Raw genomic sequence first — 23,766 nt, forward strand, 5'->3', positions numbered from 1 at the left:
CCTTGAGCATTATCCTACTCTCCTGTGCCTCCCCACCCTCTCTTCTAAAGCATTACTTGGTCATCATCCCCCTCCCCCAACCCCATTTCCCCCTACCCCACCCGCTGTTTTCTGAATTAGTTCTAAGCCCTCACCACGCCATTCTCAGCATTCAGGTCCTCTCTAGTCCATACACATTTCTCTAGATACTGTCCCTTCCAACCAACAGTTTCCTACTCCACGCCCCACTAGCACTCAGAGGCCAGCATCACTTTAAAATTCCACCTCAGTCCAGCTTCCTTTCTAGGTACCGCCCCTTGTTAGCGTCAATCACTTGTTCTCTGGTCCCGCCTTTTTTTTCCCCGGAGCTGACCGCGAAAGCTGAACGCACTCTTGCGCAGCGACCCGGAAGCGGTTTTGCTCTGCATAAATCTAGTAGCTGGGTGAGTTTTCCCAGATTCTTTAGACCGGTTGCTGGCACTCAGAACCCGGACCTCTGCCCTGGAATTCCCATCTTGTGTGCAAAGCTCCACTCGGGAACGCGGAGAGCTGCGAGACTGAAGAAGTAGGAACGGATGAGAGAGATGGCAGCGGAGCCAGGCAAGGGGTGCCGGGAGAGGATGCAGCCAGGAAGGACCGGGGGCACGGATTGAGAAGCTTCAGCGGTGGGGGAGGAGACATTACTAGCGTTTGTGGGGGCAGTGCCAGATGATGCGGGACTACCGAGTCCTGCGGGTGACCGAGTGTCAGAGGAGCAGCTTGCCGCGGCGCCTGGTGGAAGAGTAAAAGAAAGCAGGGTCTGGAGATGCTGGAAAGAGTGGAGAGGAGGGGGAGAGAACAGCTAAGCTGCCAGAATGTTGAGGGCAGTATGAAAGAAAGAAAAGCAGGAGATGGAAGCTGGAAGCGGAAGGGGAAGTATCTGGGCAGAACTTCCAAGACCAAGTTCTCAACACAAAGATTTATTTGCTTTAGAGGGACAGAGGGCCCAGATAAAGGTCAAAGACGGAGGTAGAGGAAGAAGAAGGGGAAGGGAACACAGAAGAGGGCAGAAAGGAGGCAAGAGAGAGGGGTAAGGAGTATTTGTCCAGGATAAATGACTGTTTCTAGATAGAGAGGAGACATATGTGACCCATAGGCAATGGCGGTTTATAGAGGTAAAATGAGAATCCCCGTGCTAGGACGAGGTGTTTAATTTTAAGCTGGCATATTAATTAGGTGAGCCAAAGGTGCCTTTTGGTTGCCAGACTTCAATGCTTTGATAGCTGGGCCTTCATAGTAAGCCTCAGGAGGAGGAATTGGCCAAAGAAGGGAATAGGCCTTGGGGTAGCTTTAGGAATGCAATCTAAGAGTTTTTAGCAAGGGAGAGAGAGGAAAAGGTCAAGGCTACCAGAGTCATGGTCACCATGCTGGAGCTGCCAAAGGCCCTGCAGAAAGTGTGAATTGAGATAGTGCAGAACGAGGGGGGGCCAGGCTGGATAAAGGAGAAGTTGATGGAATAGTAAGGTTATTATCACTGAGCTTGCTTTTATTGTTGGAAACAAACAAAATAAAAAAACCCTTACCTTTTGTGTAAATTTTAGTAGTCTGGACCAGAGTTGCAAAACTTGAATCTGATGGGCCTTAACTGATACTGTGTTAGGCATGGTGGCACACAGATCAGTAATGCCAGCATGTGGGAAGAAAGCTGGGCTTGGAAAATAGAGTTTAAGGTAGCCTGAAGTAAATCAGACACTTTCTCAATGAACAAATACTGTTGAGGTTAGACGTTTACTGGCCCTTTATAGTCCTTGTACAGCCAGAACTAAGGTGAGATTTTTTAGACAGTGTCACCCTTCTTTGACAGGGGTACGGTGTGGAGGAGCTGTGGGATTCTTTTTCCCTCTAACGCTTAACTCTTAGCATAGAATGTGTTGCCTCTGGTCAAACTAAATTCGTGATATTTTTTCTCCTTCAGGCAACTAGCTCTCTTTCAGGCACCAACATAATGTTATGTGCTTTAACACATATCTTGCTCACTTCCTGAAGAGAATATCAAACGACACAGTTTCTCACCACTGTCCTCTTTTACTTCCAAGTCCCGTGTCCTGAATATAATCTGCTTATCACAAGTGCTGTTCATCTACTCACTCAGCTCCAGATTCTCAGGGAAATACTTTGGTTAGATTTATTCATTACAAGAAACAAGATAAAGGAAACTGGTGACTATCTCAGGAGAATCTCCTGTAAGTTTCAACATGTCAAGTAGGGAAGCTGTCCACGTCAGAAGTGTTAGCTGAATGTTCTACTTATATTTATTTTGTTTGTGTGGTTATATGTGTTGGTATGTATACATGTGCGCATTTTGAGTGTGTGCAGTAGTAACCTCGTATTACTGATCTTTCTGAGAAGGGATTAAGTTCTAGAGAAAAGTGCCAGGTCGCTCCTGCAGTAGTTTGTTGTTGCTATATCCACTTGATATAGTGGGCTACAGTTGCCCGTGTTTCTACATGGTGAATGAAGTTCTTCCTGTGGCTGTGGCTCTGGACACAGGAAGTGGGTGTCTTGCTGGATTGGTTCCCATGCACCTGTAATCCCAGCTCTCAGGAGGCTGAGGCAGCAGGATCATGCATTCAAGGCCTGCCCAGGCTATATAGTAGGTTCTTGTGTCAAAAGGGGATGGTAAGTCATTGAGTTTATCCTGAATATTATATTTTTACCATTTTGAGAGAAGGTTCCATTAGTTCCATATGGCCTGAAAATCACTATGTTGTCTAGGCCTTCGGTTGATAATCCTTTGCTTTGAGTGATGTGATTGAATGTGTCTCACACAATACCCATGCTTTATTGTTTATTTATTTATTCATTCATTCATTCCCAGAACAAGAGATTTTTATTGTATCACCTTGTAAGCGTATGATATACTTCATTGTAGCTTTTGGTATTTAGGATTGACTTCTCAACACTAATGTTGCACAAGGAAGAACCTGGGAGGAGGAGAAGAAAGAAGAAATAAAATAAGCCAGGGATGGCTGTCACTCAGGTACAGTAAGTACCCCCCCTTCCCTGTTGGTTCTCTGCTCTCTGAAGTGTTAGGCATGGAAGCTGCTGGCCTTCACTGGGTATAGACTAGACTTGTTCACTTGCTCTTACTCATATTTTCCTTTAGCCACTAAATTGTGTGATGCAATGATCCTGTCATGTAGAACAGGGGAGAAGCCTCTCTTGAGTGTATCCAAGAAGCAGCCATTATGCTGTTGGGCAGGAAGGTTTGTTTAGGGTCATAGCCAAGTGAACTGTTAGCACTCTAGATGTAGATTAAAGAAGCTACACATGGAAGTCATATGTTAATGTGCACATAATGTTCCTTATGGAGGGAAAGGAGACCTTCATGGGAAATCATATTCTGCCTAATTCAGTACACCAAAGAGAGTAAAGTAAAGGTCATTATTTCCAAGAGAACATCTCAACGACTATAAAATAGAATGAAGGAAAGAGGGTATTGTATTTTATCATCAAGATATTATAGTTTTGGGGTCTGTTGTATGCTTGTTTCTCTTATTTATTTATTTATTTATTTATTTATTCATTTATTATTTATTTATTTTCACTTACTCAGTTTACATCCTGATCCCAGGTTCTCCCACCTGGTCCCACCCTTACAAATCTCCTTCCCCCATTACCACCTCCCATTCTCATAGAAATAGATCCTATGCCCCCACAACCCCCTCACCCGTTGGGTAGCACTCAGACCTGGGACATCAAGACTCAGTAGGACTAAGTACCTCCTCTCCCACTGAAGCACAATCAGGCAGTCCAGCTATGGGAAGGGGATCCCATGGCAGGCAACAGAGTCAGAGACAGCCACTGATCCAGTTGTTAGGGGACCCAAATAAAGACTAAGCTGTACATCTGCTACAAATGCGTAGGAGTCTATGTCCAACCCCTTCAAGCTCTTTGGTTGGTGATTCAGTCTCTGTGAGTCCCCATGGGCCCAGGTTAGATGTCTTTGTAGGTCTTCTTGTGGTGAGCTTGTCCCCTCCGACTCACTCAGTTCTATTTCCCACTCTTTCCCAAGACTCTGAACTCCATCTGATGTTTGGTTGTGGGCCTGTACCTGTTTCCATCCACTGCTGGATGAAGCTTCTCAAGAGACAGTTATAAAATGTTTCTGTCTGCAAGCATATCAGAGGATTTTGCTTGTTTGGTTGGTTAGGTTCGATTTTGTTTTGTCCTTGTTTTTAGAGAGATTGTTTTCCTGTTTAACTCAGGCTGTCTTCCTGAGTGCTAAGATGATGATGCACATCAGACTTTCATCTCTGAGTATGTGTAAAGTATGTACATGTTCATGTGAGTCTGAACTCATGTACGTAGGTGTGTTTGGAGGTCAGAGATCAAAACAAGCATTTTCCTCAGTGGATTACCACTTTCATTTTGATACAGTGTCTCTCATGGAATCTGGAGTTCATTAATTGGTTAACCTTTATCTGTCTGTCTCCATCCACATAGCCCTGAGCTTACAGATGCACTAAGCTTTTACATAATGCTGGGGATGGAAAGTTCAGTCCTCATGCTTTTCAGGCAAGCACTTTACTTCCTGAGCTGTCAATAGGAATTAGCCTGAGTGCTGAACAGTGGGGCTTCTGTAAACAACTCATCCTGCAGACCCCGCTGTTCCCGTGGGACACTTGTGAAGCTGGCATTTGGGGTAGAAGCAGTTAATATTTTTCAGTCATTGGAGAATATGTCCTTATAATTAAAAAAATATACAGTAACATTTTCCTCCATTTGATTAATATTGAATATTCAGGAATAAAAATTTGAGGGCTAGAGAGATAGTTCAGTGGTTGAGAGCACTGACTGCTCTTCCAGAGGTCCTGAATTCAATTCCCAGCAATCATAGAGTGGCTCACAACCATCTGCAATGGGGTCTGTTGCCCTCTTCTGGTGTGTCTGAAGAGAGCAATGGTGAATACATAAAAGAAATAAATCTTAAAAAAACAGGCAACTATTATATATATATATATATATATATATATATGTATATGTGTGTTTGCATGTCTGTCTGTACCTCATGCCTGACTACAGCCCATAGAAGGGGAACCTTAGATTCCCCTAGAATTGGAAGTTATCAGTCCAGTGTGAGGGCTGGGAGCAAACCCTCACCTTCGGCATGAAGAACAATCACTCTTAACTATTGATGTACATCATCAGCCCACTTTCAGAGTCCTTGAAAAAATCCTTAATTGGGTGCTGATGTAAATTTCCAAAAGAAAAGCAGCTTGTCCTTTGTTGGAGTGCATGTTTCATGAGTGTTTGATAATGAAAAACACTGTTTTTTACCCAGTCCTGTGTTTACCTGGTTGTTTTGTAACAAAATCACATGATAGTTTTAGCAAACCTACCTATGTGTCCCAGACCCTCCACTTGAGGCCTTGCTGGTTACAGAAGATGGCCAGTTCAGGCCCCTTGTCCCCATTACTGGGGTCTTTGCTAAGGTTACTCTAGTAGGTTCCATAGAGTGTCCAGTACACTAGGTTTCCACTCCTCCCACCCCTGAACCCTCCAGTTCTAGTTGTTTTTCTATTCTATCTCATCTGATCTCTCCTGTTCCAAAACCTACCTGCCCTCAGTTTACCTGTGAAATATATTCTATTTCCTTGTCCCAGGGAGATGCATGCCTCATCCTTTGAAACCTCATTTTTACTTGGCCTCTCTGGGTCTGTGGACTATAGCATAATTGCCTTTTAGTTATAAGACAGCTGATAACCACTTATAACCGAATATGTATTATGTTTGTTTTTCTAGATCTAGGATAACTCACTCAGAATGATTTTTTTTTCTACTTTTATCCAGTTACCTGTAAATTTCATGATGCCTTTGTTTTTAACAGCTGAGTAATACTCCATTGTGTAAATGTACCACATTTTCATTATTCATTCTTTGGTTGATGAACATCTGGATTGTTTTCCGTTTCTGGCCATTATGAATAAAGCTACTGTGAACATAGGTGACAAGGTGTCCTTTGATAGGATGGAGTGTCTTTTGGGTATATGCTCAGGAGCAATATAACTGGATCTTAAGGTATTTCAATTCCCAGTTTTCTAAGAAACTGCCTTATTCTCAGGTTAGTTCTACACCCCATTTTTGATTGTGTTGCTTGTTTTTTTTTTAAAAAGATTTATTTATTATTACAATTAAGTACACTGTAGCTATCTTCAGCCTCACCAGAAGAGGGCATCAGATCTCATCATGGGTGGTTGTGAGCCACCATGTGGTTTCTGGGATTTGAACTCCTGACCTTCAGAAGAGCAGTCAGTGCTCTTACCCTCTGAGCCATCTCTCCAGCCCGTTGTTTGGGTTTTTTGGTGATTAACTTCTTTATATTATTTTGGATATTAGTCCTCTATCAGATGTGGGATTTGTGAAGAGTTTTTCCCAATCTGTAGAGTGTCAATTTGTCTTATTTACTATGTCCTTTGCCTGAACAGAAGCTTTCCAGGTTCATGAGACCCCATTTATCAATTTTTGATCTTAGAGAATGAGCTATTGTAGTTCTGTTTAGGAAATTTTCCCCTATGCCAGTGAGTTCAAGGCTTTTTCCCACTTTCTCTTCTATTAGATTCATTGCATCTGGTTTTATATTGAGGTACTTTATCCTCTTGGACTTAAGCTTTGTACAAGGTGACAAATATGGGTCTATTTTCATTCTTCTATATACAGACTACCAGTTAGACCAGCACCATTTATTGAAGATGCTTTCTTTTTTCCATTGTATATTGTTGATGTCTTTGTCAATGATCAAGTGACTGTAAGTGTGTGGCTTTATTTCTGGGTCTTCAATTCTATTCCATTGATCAACATGTCTGTCTCTGTATCAATACCATTCAGTTTTTATCACTGTTGCTCTGTAATAAAGCTTGAGGTCAGGGATGGTGATTCCCCCAGCTGTTCTTTTATTGTTAAGAATTGTTTTCGATATTCTGGGTGTTTTGACTTTCCAGATGAATTTGAGAATTGCTCTTTCCAACTCTGTGAAGAATTGTGTTGGGATTTTGATGGGGATTTCATTAAATCTATAAATTGCCTTTGGCATGATGGCCATTTTTACTATGTTAATTCTGCCAATCCATGAGCATGGGAGATATCTCCATTTTCTGAGATCTTCAATTTCTTTCTTGAGAGACTTGAAGTTATTGTCATACAGGTCTTTCGCTTGTTTGTTTAGAGTTACCCCAAGATATTTTATATTATTTGTGGCTATTGTGAAGGGAGTTGTTTCCCTAATTTCTTTCTCAGCCTGTTTAGCCTTTGTATAAAGGAAGGCTACTGATTTATTTGAGTTAATTTTATATGCAGCTACTTTGCTGAAGTTTTTTTTTTATCAGGTTTAGGAGTTCTCTGGTGGAATTTTTGGGGTCACTTAAGTATACTATCACCTCATCTGCAAATAGTGGTAATTTGACTTCTTCCTTTCCAGTTTGTATCCCCTTGATCTCCTTTTTTTGTCTAATTTCTCTGGGTAGGACTTCAAGTACAATATTAAATAGATATGGGCAGAGTAGGCATCCTTGTATTGTCCCTGATTTCAGTGGGGTTGCTTCAAGTATATCTCCATTTAATTTGAAATTGGTTGTTGGTTTGCAGCAAATTGCTTTTATTATGTCTAGTTATGGGCCTTGAATTCCTGATCTTTCCAGTTCTTTTAACATGAAGGGCTGTTGCATTTTGTCAAATGGTTTTTTTGCATCTAAGGAGATGATCATGTGATTTTTTTTATTTAAGTTTGTTTATATAGTGGATTACGTTAATGGATTTTCATATTTTACACCAACCTTGCATCCCTGGGATGAAGCCTACTTGATGGTGGTGGATGATTGTTTTAATGTGTTCTTGGATTCAGTTTGCAAGAATTTTATTGAGTATTGTTGCATTGATATTCATAAGCAAGATTGGTCTGAAGTTCTCATCTTTGGTTGGGTCCTTATGTGGTTTACGTATTAGAGTAATTGTGGCTTAATAGAAAGAGTTAGGTAGTGTTCCTTCTGTTTCTATTTTATGGACTAGTTTGAGGAATATTGATAAGAATTCTGCACTAAAGCCATCTGACCCTGGGCTTTATTTTGGTTGGGAGGTTTTTAATGACTTCTCCTACTTCCTTGTGTGATATGGGCCTATTTAAATAGTTTACCTGCTCTTGATTTAACTTTGGTATGTGGCATCATCTGTCTAGAAAACTATCTATTTCATCTAGATTTTCCAGTTTTGTTGAGTATAGACTTTTATAGTAGGATCTGATGATTTTTTAAAATCTCTTCTGTTTCTGTTGTTATGTCTGCCTTTTCATTTCTGATAATTGTTAATTTGGATATTGCCTCTGGGCTCTTTAGTCAGTTTGGCTAGGGATTTATCTATCTTGATTCTCTCAAAGAACCAGCTTTTGGTTTTCTTGATTCTTTGTATTGTTTTCTTTGTTTCTAGTTGGTTGATTTCGGCCCTGAGTTTGACTATTTCCTGCCTTCTACTCCTCTTGGATGAGTTTGCTTTTCTTTGTTGTAGAGCTTTCAGGTGTTCTGTTAAGTTGTTAGTGTAAGATCTCTCCAGCCTCTTTACCAGGTCACTTAGTGCTATGAACTTTCCTCTCAGCACTGCTTTCATTGTGTCCCATAAGTTTGGGTATGATGTTTCAAAATTTTCATTAAATTCCAGGAAGTCTTTAATTTCTTTCTTTTCTTTCTCTCTCTCCCCCTTCCTTTCTCTCTCTCTCTCTCTCTCTCTCTCTCTCTCTCTCTCTCTCTCTCTCTCTCTTTCTTTCTTTCTTTCTTTCTTCCCTGACCAAGTTGTCATTGCATAGAGAATTGTTCAGTTTTCACGTGTATGTGGGCTTTCTGTAGTTTTTGCTGTTATTGAAGATCAGCCTTAGGCCATGGTGATCTGATAGGATGCATGGTAATATTTCAATCTTTTTGTATCTGTTGAGGGTTGTTTTGTGACAAATTATATGGTCGATTTTGGAGAAGATACCATGAGGTGCTTAGAAGAAGGTGTATTCTTTTGTTTTAGGATGAAATGTCCTGCAGATATCTGTCAAATGCATTTGATTCATAACCTGTTAGTCTCATTGTGCCTCTGTTTAGTTTCTGTTTCAGTGAACTGTCCATTGGTGAGAGTGGAGTTTGTGTGTTCAATGTGTGTTTTGAGTTTTAGTAAAGCTTCTTTTATGAATTTGGGTGCTCTTGCATTTGGGGCATAGATGTTCAGAATTTAGACTTCCTCTTGGTGGATTTTCCCCTTGATGAATATGAAGTATACTTCCTCATCACACTTGATAACTTTTGGTTAAAAGTCTATTGGTTGGATACTAGGATAGCAACTCCTACTTGATTACTGGGACCATTTGCTTCGAAGACGTTTTTCCATCCTTTTACTCTTAGATAGTGTCTATCTTTGTTATTGAGGTGTGTTACTTGTATGCAGCATAATGCTAGATCTTGTTTGCATATCCAGTCTGTTAGCTTGTGTCTTTTTTATAGATGAGTTGAGTCCATTAATATTGAGAGATATTAAAGAGAGATGACTGTTGGTTCCTGTTATGTTTATTTTTGTAGGTGGCTTTATGTGCTTGTGACTCTCTGCTTTTGACTTTGTTCTGAGATGCTTACTATCTTGTCCTGGTGTAGGTATCTTCCTTGTGTTGAAGTTTTCCTTCTAGGATCCTCTGTAGGGTTGTGTTGGTAGATAGATACTGTTTGAATTTGTTTTGTCCTGGAATATTTTGGTTTTTCCATCTATGTTGATTGAGAGTTTTGCTGGGCACAGTAGCCTAGGATGGCATTTGTGTTCTCTTAGAGTCTGCATGACCTCTGACCAGGCTGTTCTGACTTTCATAGTCTCTGTTGAGAAGTCTGGTGTAATCCAGATAGGTCTACATTTGTATGTTACTTGGCCTTTTTCCCTTGCAGTTTTTAATATTCTTTCTTTGCTCTGTGCATTTAGTATTTTGATAATTATGTGAGGAGAAGATTTTCTTTTTTGATCACATTTATTTGGTGTTCTATAGGCTTCTTGTACCTTTATGTCCATCTCTTTCTTTAGGTTGGGGAAGTTTTCTTCTATGATTTTATTGAAGACATTTTCAGGTCCTTTGAGCTGAGAGTCTCCATTCTCCTCTATTCAGATTATTCTTAGATTTGGTCTTTCCATTGTGTCCTAAATTTCCTAGATGCTTTGGTTTTTTTTTTTTTTTTAATGTTTTGAAGTTTCTTTGACAGTTGTGTCAATCTCTTCTACTGTATCTTCTGCACCTGAGATTCTCTCTTCTTTCTCTTGTATTCTGTTGGTAATACTTATATATGTAATTCCTGACCTCTTTCCTAGGTTTTCCATTTATAGGTTTGCCTCATTTTGTGTTTTCTTTATAGTTTCTACTTCCACTTCTAGGTCTTGGATTGCTTTATTCAATTTCTTCACCTATTTGCCTGTGTTTTCCTATATTTCTTTCAGTGAGTTATTGATATCCTTCTTCAAGGACTTTATTATCTTCATGAGATAGGATTTTTAGGACAGATTCCTGATTTTCAGATGTGTTGGTGTATTCAGGGCTTGCTGTGGTGGGAGAACTGGTGATACCCACATATTTTGACTTCTGTTTCTTATGGTCTTGCACTTGCTTTTCACCATCTGGATATCCCTGGTGTTTGTTGGTCTGGGTGACTATATGAAATCTGCTTTTTTTGTCCCTGGGTTGCTTCAGGTCTCCTGGTAGGTCTGTGGCCCTGGCTGTATCCAACCACCTTTGGGGCCTTCCAAATGGGGGATCCTCACAGGGACAGAGAAGCTGCTGATCTGTTGACCTGGCTGCAGTAGAACCCTGGGAGGCCATCAGACAACTGCTCTGAGTGCAGTGGATCCTCAACTGCTCTGAGTGCAGCAGGTCCTCTAGGATGGATCAGGATATGGAGTCTTCACAGGAGCAGACCAACTAGGGGTCTGCCCTAACAGCAAGTACTGGCTGTTCTGAGTCAAACTCCTCTCCAAACTGACTGATTCAATGTAACTTCTATCTGCTTTTCCTTATTTATTCTTCTTGTCCTCATACAAACTTTGGCAATATGTTCTAATATTGTTTCCTTATTCTCTTGTTTGTCTTCTTTTAGCTTGTGTCTAGCTTGTTCTATTTTGGTTAAACTGCCCTCCCCCCTTCTGCATTGCTCTCTCATAGGTCAGCTCTCTTTTGTCTTATTTTTTCTTGGGTATTGGCCATATCCTATTCTGTCAAATATTTCTCTGATTTGTCACCTTGTCTGCTACTCAATTAGATACCACTTTCAAAACATGGGTGGTTCCTTCTAAAAACTAATTTTACCTTCTTTTTTTTATAGAATTATAAATGTGTACTAAGGGTGTGTCCATATTTCAGCCAGAGGGATTAAATGTGTGTGCTAAGGCAGAATCACTTCAAATATAGAATTTGTTTTTTACTTTTTTGCCAGTAAACAACATAATCTTGGACTTCACAGTGTAATGAAATTACCTGTAACAGGCAGGCATTGGAATGTGTTTTCTAAGCCAACCTAGAGAGCAGGACAGTTTACCTGGCAGCCAAGTTACTTCCCCGTTCTTTTAAGTGATGCTGTCTTAACCTGTATGGTAGGATTGTGTGGAATTGTGGAAATGTGCTAGAAATGGAAGCAGGGGCCTGTAAGGGGAGCAGTGAAGTGGGAGGGCAGAAATAGTAGAATATGCCTTTAGGAATCAAGGGAATGACAGTTAAACTGGTGGGTAGCCCACTCACCTGCTTTTGTTTTCTTAAAGCCTCATGACTTTATCTCTGAAGACACAGCTCATGTAATAGCTTAGCTAGAAACTAAACAGGGAGTGTCAATCATCTTATCTACCAGTACAATTGAGATGAGCCTATGAGTTTTTCTTTTTTCCTTTTATGGGATGAGAAATAAATGATGTTATTAGGGTTGGGCAAAAGGACGTAGAAAAATGCCTGAGTGGACAGAGTGAATGTATGGGAATAGGAGGTAAATGAAAGGGGCACACCTGGTTGGCTTTCATCTGTTTGCTATTTGTATTATTCACAAACATGAGAAATGCACTGCAACATACCATGATATCTCAAAGAAAAGCAAAATAATTTTAGAGAGAAGCTGTATTGCTCTGATACATCTTAATCTGGGAACATAGAAAAAACAAGGTCTATTTCTCCCTGTATGCTCTCATCCAACAGAAAGCTTAAGCTCGCCCATATATGAGGTTTCCCCCCACATCCCAGACAAGTAATTCTCCAGTGTACCCCACCCCAATACCAGCTAATTCTGTTGCATTCTGACACTAGACAGCTAGATGCCTCAGTTCCATAGACTGCTTTCCCTCTCTTCAGTTTTATGTTTCATTTTCTAAGGTAGCTCAGCAAAAACCTAACCTTTCCAAAAACTGTAGATGAATGGCTAGACAAAGAAGACACAAAAGGTGAGGGACAGGAGATAGGCTGTGGCTTTTACACCCTTCTTGAGTAAGTCACTCTGTAGGACCTTTGACCATGGCAGAATGTGAGGATTTATGGAGGTGCCATCGATCACATGATTTCTTAGCACCATTGGTCATTGCTGTTTAGCCCCTCTACTCCCCCTAGAGAATGGGGAGTAAGGCCTGAAGTTCAGATTTGCTCCTGCCTTGGCCATCTTGGTTGCCAGCAACCTCCCTGAAACACAGGACATCCAAAACCTTATTTCAACATCATCATAGGAGATGAATCCGTTTTTTTTTTATTAGATGTTTTCTTTATTTACATGTCATACAATATCTCCTTTCCCAGGTTCCCCTTCCAAAGAAAAAAAGAAAAAAAAAAGATAAAATAAAAAACAAAAACAAACCCCTGTTCCCTCTCTCTCCCCCCTGGTCACCATCCCAACCCCTCCTGTGTACTGGCCCTGGCCTTTCCCTACAATGGGGCATAGAACCTTCACAGGGCAAGGGCTTCTCCTCCCATTGATGACCGACTTGGCCATCCTCTGCTGCATATGCTGCTGGAGCCATTAGTTCCACCATGTTTAGTCTTTGGTTGGTGTTTTAGTCCCTGGGAGCTCTGAGGGTACTAGTTAGTTCATATTGTTGTTCGTCCTAAGGGGCTGCAAGCCCTTCAGCTCCTTGGGTCCTTTCTCTAGCTCCTTCATTGGGGACCCTGTACTCAGTCCAATGGATGGCTGTGAGCCTCTACTTCTGTATTAGTCAGGTACTGTCAGAGCCTCTCAGGAGATAGTTATATCAGGCTCCTGTCATCTAGCACTTGCTGGCATCCACAATAGAGTCTGGATTTTATGATTGAATATGGAAAGGATTCCCAGGTGGAGCAGACTCTGAATTGTCCTTCCTTCAGTCTCTGCTCCATAGTTAGACTCTACAGCTCCTTCCATGGGTATTTATTTCCCCCTTTTAAGAAGGAACGAAGGATCCACAGTTTGGTCTTCCTTCTTCTTCTTGAGTTTCTTGTGGTTTGTACTTTGTGTATTCTGATCTTCTGGGCTAATATCCACTTATCACAGAATGCATACCATGTGTGTTCTTTGAATCCATTTTTTTCAATCCAGAGATAACAAGTGAATTACACATCTGATAACTAAACAAAGACAGGTTTTTTGTAATGTTACAGCATGGAGGTGTTTCTTTTCTCTTTAAATTAGTTTATCCTTTTTGTTTTCCCCTTGTCTCATCTCTTTGTAAAGATCCTAAATGTCCACATGGTAAAATGTGTTTGTTATCTTTTAGGAACAGTTGTCATTCAGTGATGTGGCCATAGAGTTCTCTCAAGAAGAATGGGAATGCCTAGACAATGCACAGAGGGCTTTGCACAGGGATGTCATGTTGGAGAACTACAGCAACCTAGTTTCCCTGGGTAAGGGTGACTTCCTTTCTAACCTTGCATTTTCCTTGTGTGCCTTTGGAGAGCCATTTTACTTTTCTACCTTTCTCCTTTCCTCTGTCCTCCTTTCTTCCCTCCCTTTGTGCACTGGGAATAGAACCTTAGACTTTTACACAGGCTTAGACTTTTCTACCTCTGGGCTGTGTCCCAGGCCCTTATAGAATTTTTGTTCTTTATTTTTTAGCTATTTATTTTCTTTGAGTTGTATAGTCTAGTAGCCTTGAACTTACAGTCTGATTAGCCTCACATTCCCTAGTACTGGAATAATAAGCATTTGCCACCATGCATGACCCATGACACCTAGGTACGTGTTTAAAGTATCAAAATTCTTCCTTTCTTTCTCTGAGCTTTTGAGTCAGTAGTTCTTGGTAGATAACTAGTTATCTGTCCATTACGCTCCCAAAACAAAGCATTCAGTGATGATTTTGTGAAATAGTTTTCTAGATTTATATGTAACATGTTCTCTCCTCACATTAGCACAATATGGAATTTCTATAAAATCCTCAGCACCTGATGTTACTGTCTTTTTATAAACAGGAGTCACACTTCCAAATCTGAATTCTATGTCTAAATTGGAACAAAACAAAGGGCCCTGGACTGTGAAGAGTGAAGCAATAAGAACCAGAAAATCAAATAGACAGAAATATGTCAGAGCTATGAGTGCAGGTAAGCTCTTAAAGGGCAGAGTAGAAGCTGCCTCACTGTGTAATGGCAAGTGCAATGTCTCCATGAGGTATTCTTTACAGGTTCAAAAATTTAGCCATTCATCCTCATGTGGTGCTTGGTAATTTTGTCTGGTTTTAATTTTGTTTGTGTATTTGAGGTAGCGTCTCACTCTTTTGTTCAGGCTGATCTGCAACTCACTTGTGTAGCCCAGAGTAACCATAAAATCTGAGTAAGCCTTCTGCCTCAGCCTTCCAAGTGCTAGGATTAGATGTGTAAGCTATCATATCCAGTTTGTGTACAGTTAATTAAGCTTTGACAAAGGTGCTGTAATACAGATACACTTTGTGTGTTTACTAAAAACTTCACGATGAAGTGTTTGACTCTCTGTGCCAATGTAATATGTTCCAGAACTGTGGGGCAGGAGAATGGGTTATAAGATTTTGCTGTGCAAACCAGGCTGGCATGACAATCTCAGTTCTCTTGGCTCACCCTGAAAAAGGATGAGATTACATATGAGCTTCCATTCTTGCCTGACATAGAACTTTGAAGAGGTGAGTCTAGTTGAAAATACTAGCAGGATGTGCCACCCTTGAAAGGAACAATACTGAATATAATGCTGCATTAGTAATGGAGATCAGTTATGAAATAATCGGGCTAAACCAGGCATAGTAGTGCATGTCTTAATCTATGGACTTGAGAAGCTGAGGCAGGTGGGTATTTATAAGTTTGAGAAAAGCCTGAGGGACATATTATGTTCCAGACAAATTAGGGCTATGTATTTGGGACCCTGTCTCAGGGGAATTAAAAATTAAAAGTGAAATAATTAGGCTAGCAAGCAAAACAACACATAATAGTTCTCTAATTGTTTCATTTTGCTCAATAACATATTCTTCAGACTGATAGACATTGTTGCAATTAGAACTTTCTTTTTCTAAAAAACAAATAAAACTAATATAATACACATAGAATCAATTGGCTGCATATAGGAAGGTTAATTAAATAATTAACTACTAGGAACAACACTGAGAATGGTACAGACATCCATAAACACATCTGTCTTCTAGATCTACACTCAGAAACTGAGTTGCTGGATGATACCATACCAGCATCCTTTCTGGTTCATCTATATCAGTACAACACCTCTCCCATACTTATTTTTATTACTGTAAAACTTCACATAAGTAACTGACAAGAACCTGGGTGCTGTGAGCTAAATGACCAGGGTTTTTTTGTTTGTTTGTTTGTTTCTTTGTTTAGCATCAGGTATTTCTGTCTGAATTTGGAGAAATAATTTGCATTATCATATATCCAACAGGGAAAGCCAAAGCATGAAATCTGAAACAAGCCAGTTTGAAAACAGCACACTTAAAAATGGGGATAGACTGACATGTGCATGCACAATGGTTAATCCCAGGGCCTAGCTGAGCTAGTATTCTACCATCTTCCACTGACCATTAGAAATGTGGGTATTTTCATTGTTTTTATTTATTCTTTTTTGAGCATTGCACAGGCCACTCAGCCTTCTTAGTAGATGGATTATAGGTGTACTTTGCCATGGCCAAATTAATAGGCATTTATTAAACAGCAATGACATACAAAACTACTATTATTGCAAAAATGCGAATTTTTACCCAAATGAGACATCACCTTTACTTGCAAAAATTGCTACTTTGGAAAAGCTGAGCCTTGGATTGGATCTGAGGGAAAGGAGACTCTTACTGTGTGTTGGTCGGAATATAGATTAGGATTCATTAATGAGACATTTTTATAGAGACATTAGAAAAAATAAAAATAAGCATTATTATATAATCAAGCAACTGAACTTTTGAGGAACCTCAAAAGATGATGCTTCTGTGGGATGTCTGTATTGTTCTTGTGACATTCACGAATGGCCAAGTTATGTAATAGACCATGTATCTATCACCAGCAAGTTTCTCTCTTTCTCTCTCTCTCTCTCTCTCTCTCTCTTTTCTCTCTCTCTCTCTCTGTTTGTGTGTGTGTGTTTGTGCATTTTATATGAATTTTGTCCTGCAAAAGAACATTCTATTTATTATAATGTCTATCAGCCTGGAAGATTTTCTATACACAAACTAAACCTGCAGGTAACTGTCACATTTGGTTTTATTGGACACCCACTCTAGTTCTGTCCATTTTGCTGTGGATAACGGGAATTCATTCTTTTAGGATCATAGTCTTCATTGTGTATATCTACATATTTTCCTTATCCATTTAAATGCTAATATACATGTCGTTAAAAGCCATATGTGTATCTCTCTATCCATATATATGAGTTTTCACATATTTATAAAATTTAACTCAACTCATCCAAAAGCAAGGAAACAGAAAGATAGTCAGGGGTTGGGGGGGAGAGGATATTAATCAGTTAGTGATCAGTGAGACCAGAGTTTTAATAAAACAACAGGGGTAATAAGTGCATTTAAAGTGATGGGTATGATCATATGTTTCCATCTTGTTATCACCTTGTTACACACCCACACACACTGAAATACCATGTTTCTGTCTTAAATCACTTTGTAATATACATGCACATATATATGTACATATAGAATGACTTTTTAATATAATCATTAACATATTACTTATTTAAATTAGTGAGCTATATCATTCCATGCATGAGTATTGTTATGCCTTGATCATGTTCACCCTCCAACTTTTGTTTTATTATATCTTTATTCTCCTTCCCCTTCCCTAACCTTCTTCTCCTTTATAATTCTTTGTTCAAACTTTAAAAAAAATTTCCACATGTAAGAGAAAATATGCAATATTTTCCTTTCTGTTTGGTTTATTTGCTTAGCAAAATGCCCTATAGTTCTGTCAGTTTTTCTAATGAATGACAGAATACCATGTGTTCTTTGTTAGTGAATAATACCATAAGATGTAGGTGCATGTATAATTTTCGTTTTTTCACCATTTTTTGTTTGTTCGCTTGTTTTGTTTGGTCACTTTGTTTGTTTTTTGCTTTTCATGACACAGTTTCTCTGTGCAGCTACAGCTGTCTTGGAACTCATTTTGTAGACTAGGCTAGTCTCAAACTGAGAGATGCATCTGGTGCTGCCTCCAATTGACAGGATTAAAGGCATGTGCCACCACTGACCATCACATTATTTTCTTTATCCATTTGCTGGCATACAGGAAGACTGATTCCATATCTAGGCTATTGTGAGCCTTACTGTCATAATTATGTTTATGCACTCCTGTCCTCCTAATAGTCACTTCATTTCATACATACACAAACACAGTCGTGTAATGGCTGAATACCATGTTCCTTTGGCTTTTTGCTCATTCTGCATTGAAAACTCTGTTTTTTTCCTTAATAAGAAAGTGTTTATCATTCTGCAGCATACAGAATTTTATTTTCAATCTATCTTATTTTTTAATTATGTTTATATATGTGTGAATACATATGAGGGCAGATGCTCTCAGAGTCCAGATAAAAGTTTTGGATCTCTGGAGTTGGTAGTGTACAGGTGATTGTTAGTTATCCATTGTGGGTACTGGGAACAGAACTCAGCTCTTCTGCAAGAGTGGTACATGGTCTTAATGCCTCAGCCATATGTCTAGCTCCTATATTTAGCAATTTGTGAACATATGTATTGATTATTTGCCTGCTTGCTTTATCATGGAATTCTAGAGTTGTTTTGTAATATTTATTAGGATCTACAAGTGCTTGTTTTCTGTGTGTACTGTGCAATGTAACACACTTGCACTGTTGGTTCATGTTAAAAATACCTATCATGAGTTGGTCTAGGTAAGTTTTTAAGAGGTTCTTGTATTGTGTTTGCTAGTACTGTTTTTGTGAATTTTTTCATGTCTTTTTGCTATTGTTTTATATGTCAAAATTGACACTTAGCTTCATCACCATCAATATTTTCTGAAGATGGAAATGGCTGATTATATAAAATAAATATTGTTAAATTCTATTATCATATTCTATGGTATTTTATGTACATTTATATGTAGTATACTATTAATATCATTTTTTCCATTCACTAGTTATGCAGCCATATACATTTGGGCAATAATATATGCACTTATGATGTGATGGAAAAATTATCTTTTCTTAGATTATGTAAATTTACTCAACATGAATAATTTGGTCATAAGTTATTTGAAATAAGTCCTTCTAGTAATTAAAATTATATATAGTTACCAGTACTTAATTATAAAAATCACTGTTTTATGATAATTAAATTGGCTTTTATGTTTCAAAAAGTTCATAAATGAACTTAGTAAAATTTATTTTTGCTGTAAATATTTTCAATGTAGAATATCTTGTCTATACTTAATCAGAAAACTGTTATATCTTCTAGTTAACTCTCCTGAACATATAATTAAAGATTTCCTACCAAAAGGGAGTGGAGATTCAGGAGAAATAGTCCAGACAATGGTGGCAGAAAAATATAAAAGCAATGGCACTGAAGATTTTTCCTTCAGCAAAATCCAGCAGAATATTCAGAATTTTGAGTTTCAGTGGAAAGAGCATGAAAGGAATTATAAACCCACTTGTAGAAGAGATCAAGATAGTGGGAAGGAGACAGGAATAAACCTTAAGAAAAGTCAGCTTCTGTTAAGCTTTACTTCACGTCTGCCTGAACTGCAGCCATTTCCATCTTCAGAAAATATTGATGGTGATGAAGCTAAGTACACCAGCAGCAGTTCTTCAGTTTTGTCATCTGAAAGAATTCCTTCTCCTGGTGACAAAGCACCAATTGTTCATGAATTTGATGTTTATTCTTCACTACTTATAAAAGGACAGAAAACACCCATTAAGGAAAAAACTTATCAATGTAAAGAGTGTGACAAAGTATTTAGTTATACTTCTTCTCTGGCATATCATCGACAAATTCATACTGGAGAGAAACTTTACAAATGTGTTGAGTGTGGTAAGGCTTTTTTTCGACGTTCTTATCTTTTGGTACATGAGAGGCATCATACTGGTGCGAAACCTTACAAATGTAATGAATGTGGCAAGGTGTTCAGTCAGAATTCACACCTTAAAAGTCATCGAAGAATTCATACTGGGGAGAAGCCATATATATGTAATGCTTGTGGCAAAGCCTTTAGTGTTCGTTCAAACCTAACTCACCATCAGGTAATCCATACTGGAGATAAACCTTATAAATGTAATGAGTGTGGCAAGGTCTTCAGTCAAACCTCAAGCCTCACAATTCATCGAAGAACTCACACTGGAGAGAAACCTTACAGGTGCAATGAATGTGGAAAAGTATTCAGTTCACATTCAAACCTAAATACCCATCAGGCAATCCATACTGGAGAAAAACCCTACAAATGTTCAGAGTGTGGCAAGGTCTTTACGCAGAATTCACACCTTGCAAATCATTGGAGAATACATACTGGGGAGAAACCTTATAAGTGTAATGAGTGTGGAAAAGCCTTTAGTGTGTATTCTAGCCTCACTACCCATCAGGCAATCCATACAGGAGAAAAACCTTACAAGTGTGATGAATGTGGCAAGGTCTTCACTCAAAATTCACATCTTGCAAGTCATCGTGGAGTTCACAGTGGGGAGAAGCCTTACAAGTGTGAAGAATGTGGCAAATTCTTTAGTCAAACTTCAAATCTTGCAAGACATTGGAGGGTTCATACTGGAGAGAAGCCTTACAAATGCAATGAATGTGGCAAAGCTTTTAGTGTGCGTTCTAGCCTGACTTCCCATCAAGTAATTCATACTGGAGAAAAACCTTACAAATGTTCTGAATGTGGCAAGGTCTTCAGTCAGACTTCAAGCCTTTCAATCCATCAGAGAATTCACACTGGAGAGAAACCTTACAGATGCAATGAGTGTGGGAAAGCCTTTAATTCACATTCCAACCTAAATACCCATCAAGTAATCCATACTGGACAAAAACCCTATAAATGTCTGGAATGTGGCAAGGTCTTTACCCAAAATTCACATCTTGCAAATCATCAGAGAACCCATACTGGAGAGAAACCTTATAAATGTAATGAGTGTGGCAAAGCCTTCAGTGTGTACTCAAGTCTGACTACTCATCAGGCAATCCATACTGGAGAAAAACCTTATAAGTGTAATGAATGTGGTAAGGTCTTCACTCAAAATTCACACCTAGCAAGTCACCGGAGGACTCATACTGGAGAAAAACCTTACAAGTGTAGTAAGTGTGGTAAAGGCTTTAGTGTGCGTTCAAGCTTGACTACCCATCAGACAATCCATACTGGAGAAAAACCTTACACATGTAGTGAGTGTGGCAAAGTCTTTACTCGAAATTCCAACCTTACAAGTCATCAGAGACTTCATGTTGGACAGAAGCATATGTGAATATAGCAAGGTCTTCGAGCATAATTCACTTCTTGCACAGTATCCAGGAATACAATCCTAAGAAAATGTTAGTATTGTGTTGATGATAAATACCCATCATGAGTTCAAATATGTCACAGATGTAGTGGTATGCATGTACAGCCACACCCTTTTCAGGGTGTTGTAGGAGCAGTGTCTGCCTGGGATATATAGGAAGAACTTGACTTAAAGTAAAAACTAAATTAAACTTTTATAGACATTTAGCATATTAAGCAGACACTCTAAACATATGGAGGAGATGCTTCAGGACATGATTTTCACCTCTATTAAACACAAAAATGTACATTGTTAATGAAATTATCCAGTTGGCACTTATTGAGAATGTTACTTAATGACTATTACAGTGGAAGGTGAATGGAAGGAATTACTTGGCCTCTTGTTTTTCATGGCTAATCTTCAATGTTATATTCCATAGAATAGTTGATAATTACTGAACAATTAAAAGTCAAAATAGCTAAAACATGATATATTTAAAAGGTTGAAGATAGTTGATACTTGCCTTTAATATTCATGTACTCATTTATTTATGGTTCCTTACAAAAATCCACTTTGCCATTTGTGATTGTTATCTGCAACTTTCTGATGATGCAATACCTGCCTTAGGGGCCTTTTATTGCAGCTTCTTGGAAAAATAGGGTAAAAAGTTACATTAGTAGGAAAGAATCATGTCTGTCTGGTTTCTGAAAAGAATGACTCCATTCAACCTGTTGAAGTAAGTATTGACTAAGTTATTTTCCTAATTTGTGTTTAGTTTCTATATTAAATGCCATGACTAAAGTTAACTTGGTGAGAAAAGGGATTATTTCATCTTATAGTTTATAGTTGATCAAGAGAAGCCAGGATAATGACTAGAGTAGGAACCTGGAAGCAGAAACTAAGGAAGACAATGGAGAAATGACACATGTTGGCTTGCTTTCTTGGCTTAGTTCCTTTATATACAACCTAGGACCACAATGTACTAAGGGGGGGGGTGGCACTACCCAAAGTAGTCTAGGCCCTCTTATATCAGTAATTAATAAAAAAAAGTACTTGAAAGTGATGATCAGAGTCCAGCCTGATGAATATGATTTCTTAAAGAGTCTCTCTTCTCAGATAACACTAGTTTGTGTCAAGTTAAAAAATCTAACCAGATCATTTATCATCTGAAAGGATCAGGATATTATAAAATTACAGCATAAATTTATCATTTATTGTGTATGATGGGAACATTCTGTGGGACAAAAACAATTAAGTTGGAAAGAAATGATCTATCATCTGATCATGAGATACAGAAGCTGCCACAAAATTAGGATATTGCACTTTTTGTGAAATAAGAACAATATGTTATTAGGGATATGTCATTTGTTGAATAAACTGCAGAAAACATGGGGAACTTCTATATTGAGTGACAACAGGTTTCACATGTAGGAAATAATAATTTTTCTTACTTTTAAAATTAAAGTGAGAAACATTATTAGAATGGAAAATTTGACCCAAAGAAAGTGTAGGGGCTGTGTATGTAGCTAGTAGAGAAGCACTTGTGTCATGCATGTGATGCCCTAACTTCAGTGCTCAACATCACCAAAATTAAAAAATACACAAAAGGTTTCTTAAGAGTGACATCATTTAACTACTGTTGTTAAGGTTTCCACTGTCTTATTAAAAATATATCATTATTTGAACTTTTAGCTATTGAAATAAAGATTTTATTTTCCTATGAATGAATTTGTATTTTCTTTTGTTTGTATACTTTTTTTTCATATCAGTATAGTGCCTACACATAGGAAATGAGAAAATGGAATGAAGCTCTTCTGGTTGAAGGTTTTCTGCTTTTTGAATGATGTCAAAGACCATAAAGTTTTAGGACCTTATAATTGTTTTTCAGTGAACTTGGTCCATGTCCCTAGAGTATTTTTATAGGTATAGTGTTCATCAACAAAGAAACATGGAGCAGACTGCCAATGTAAAGGTGGCAGGGTTTCTATATTTATATATACACTTGGGAATTCTTTTCATAGCTGTGCAACACTTCAGTCATTCCACTGATAGGTATGAACTGTGCAATACTCATCTTTCTTGACTTTCATGGAAAAAAAAAAAAACTAACTTGAAGCATGTTGCCTGTGCCCTGGACAGCCCTCCACCTGGCTCTATCTGCCCTTGGGGATTGGGGTGAGATGGCACAGAGTCACTGACACAGACTCAAGGAGCAGGTGAGAAATGCTGCAGCAAGCTCACCTAAGCACTGTTGTAAACTCCTTTAATACTCTCTACCCATGTCCCCATTGGTCCCAAGAAACTATCTCCTCTAAACAGTAGTTCCTGTTAGTGCAGTGTTTGCACTAATAATACTTGTTCTCTCATGAAGTCCACAATTAGGTCCCCCTGCAAGAATGCTGGTGTCACAGACAGTCTTCTGTTAGGTCCTCCTACAGGAGATGCTTTTGTGGCTTTGCAGCCCCCAGTGTTTGTAGAGGTAGCCCCCTCCCCTGTTCCTGCTACATATCCACCCTTTTGTTTTTAGATTTTGACATCCTAGTGGCAGCTAGGGTGCCCTTGCATGACATTGTTGACTCCCACCTCAGATGATTCCCAGTATACTGGATTGTGCCTGTCTTAGGTTGTCTGTCTCCCAGGGTCTTACACATCATTGACTACCAGCCCACAAAGAGATATCACTCCAGACGTACATCATACAATGGGGAGATGAGGAACAGTCTACATGGTGGTCTCATGGATCTCTGCCATCCATGCTTTGGTCATTTCCTTTGGGGGGTAGGGGAAGGTGCAATTGGGATTTTTGAGAGTCATTTGCACCTTGAGGGTTGTCTTATTTATGGAACACTGCCTGGAGTTAAGCTCTGGGATACACTTAAAC

At 38.9% G+C, this 23,766-nt stretch overlaps 1 protein-coding gene across 6 annotated transcripts; it reads left to right on the forward strand.

Annotated features, from left to right (window-relative positions):
* The first annotated feature begins 331 nt into the window (after positions 1–331).
* Positions 332–22,609, forward strand: LOC116077571 (zinc finger protein 160-like). Of its 6 annotated transcripts, none has more exons than XM_031352207.1 (5): positions 332–422; positions 2,905–2,998; positions 13,732–13,858; positions 14,423–14,551; positions 18,883–22,609. In XM_031352207.1, the coding sequence occupies exons 2-5, from the start codon at positions 2,984–2,986 to the stop codon at positions 20,868–20,870; spliced, it is 2,259 nt and encodes a 752-aa protein (XP_031208067.1). In that variant the 5' UTR covers positions 332–422; positions 2,905–2,983; the 3' UTR covers positions 20,871–22,609. The 6 variants fall into 6 exon arrangements, with proteins under 6 accessions (XP_031208067.1, XP_031208069.1, XP_031208064.1 ...); XM_031352209.1 differs by having other exon boundaries at positions 19,189–22,609; XM_031352204.1 differs by having other exon boundaries at positions 354–579.
* The last annotated feature ends 1,157 nt before the right edge of the window (positions 22,610–23,766 follow it).

Source organism: Mastomys coucha, unplaced genomic scaffold (assembly GCF_008632895.1).
Source record: "Mastomys coucha isolate ucsf_1 unplaced genomic scaffold, UCSF_Mcou_1 pScaffold5, whole genome shotgun sequence".
NCBI lineage: Eukaryota > Metazoa > Chordata > Mammalia > Rodentia > Muridae > Mastomys > Mastomys coucha.

Coding starts and splice junctions, on each gene's coding strand:
- LOC116077571 (XM_031352207.1), top strand. Junction 13,859..14,422: donor CAGCAACCTAGTTTCCCTGG/GTAAGGGTGACT, acceptor TTTTATAAACAG/GAGTCACACTTCCAAATCTG. Junction 14,552..18,882: donor TGTCAGAGCTATGAGTGCAG/GTAAGCTCTTAA, acceptor TATATCTTCTAG/TTAACTCTCCTGAACATATA.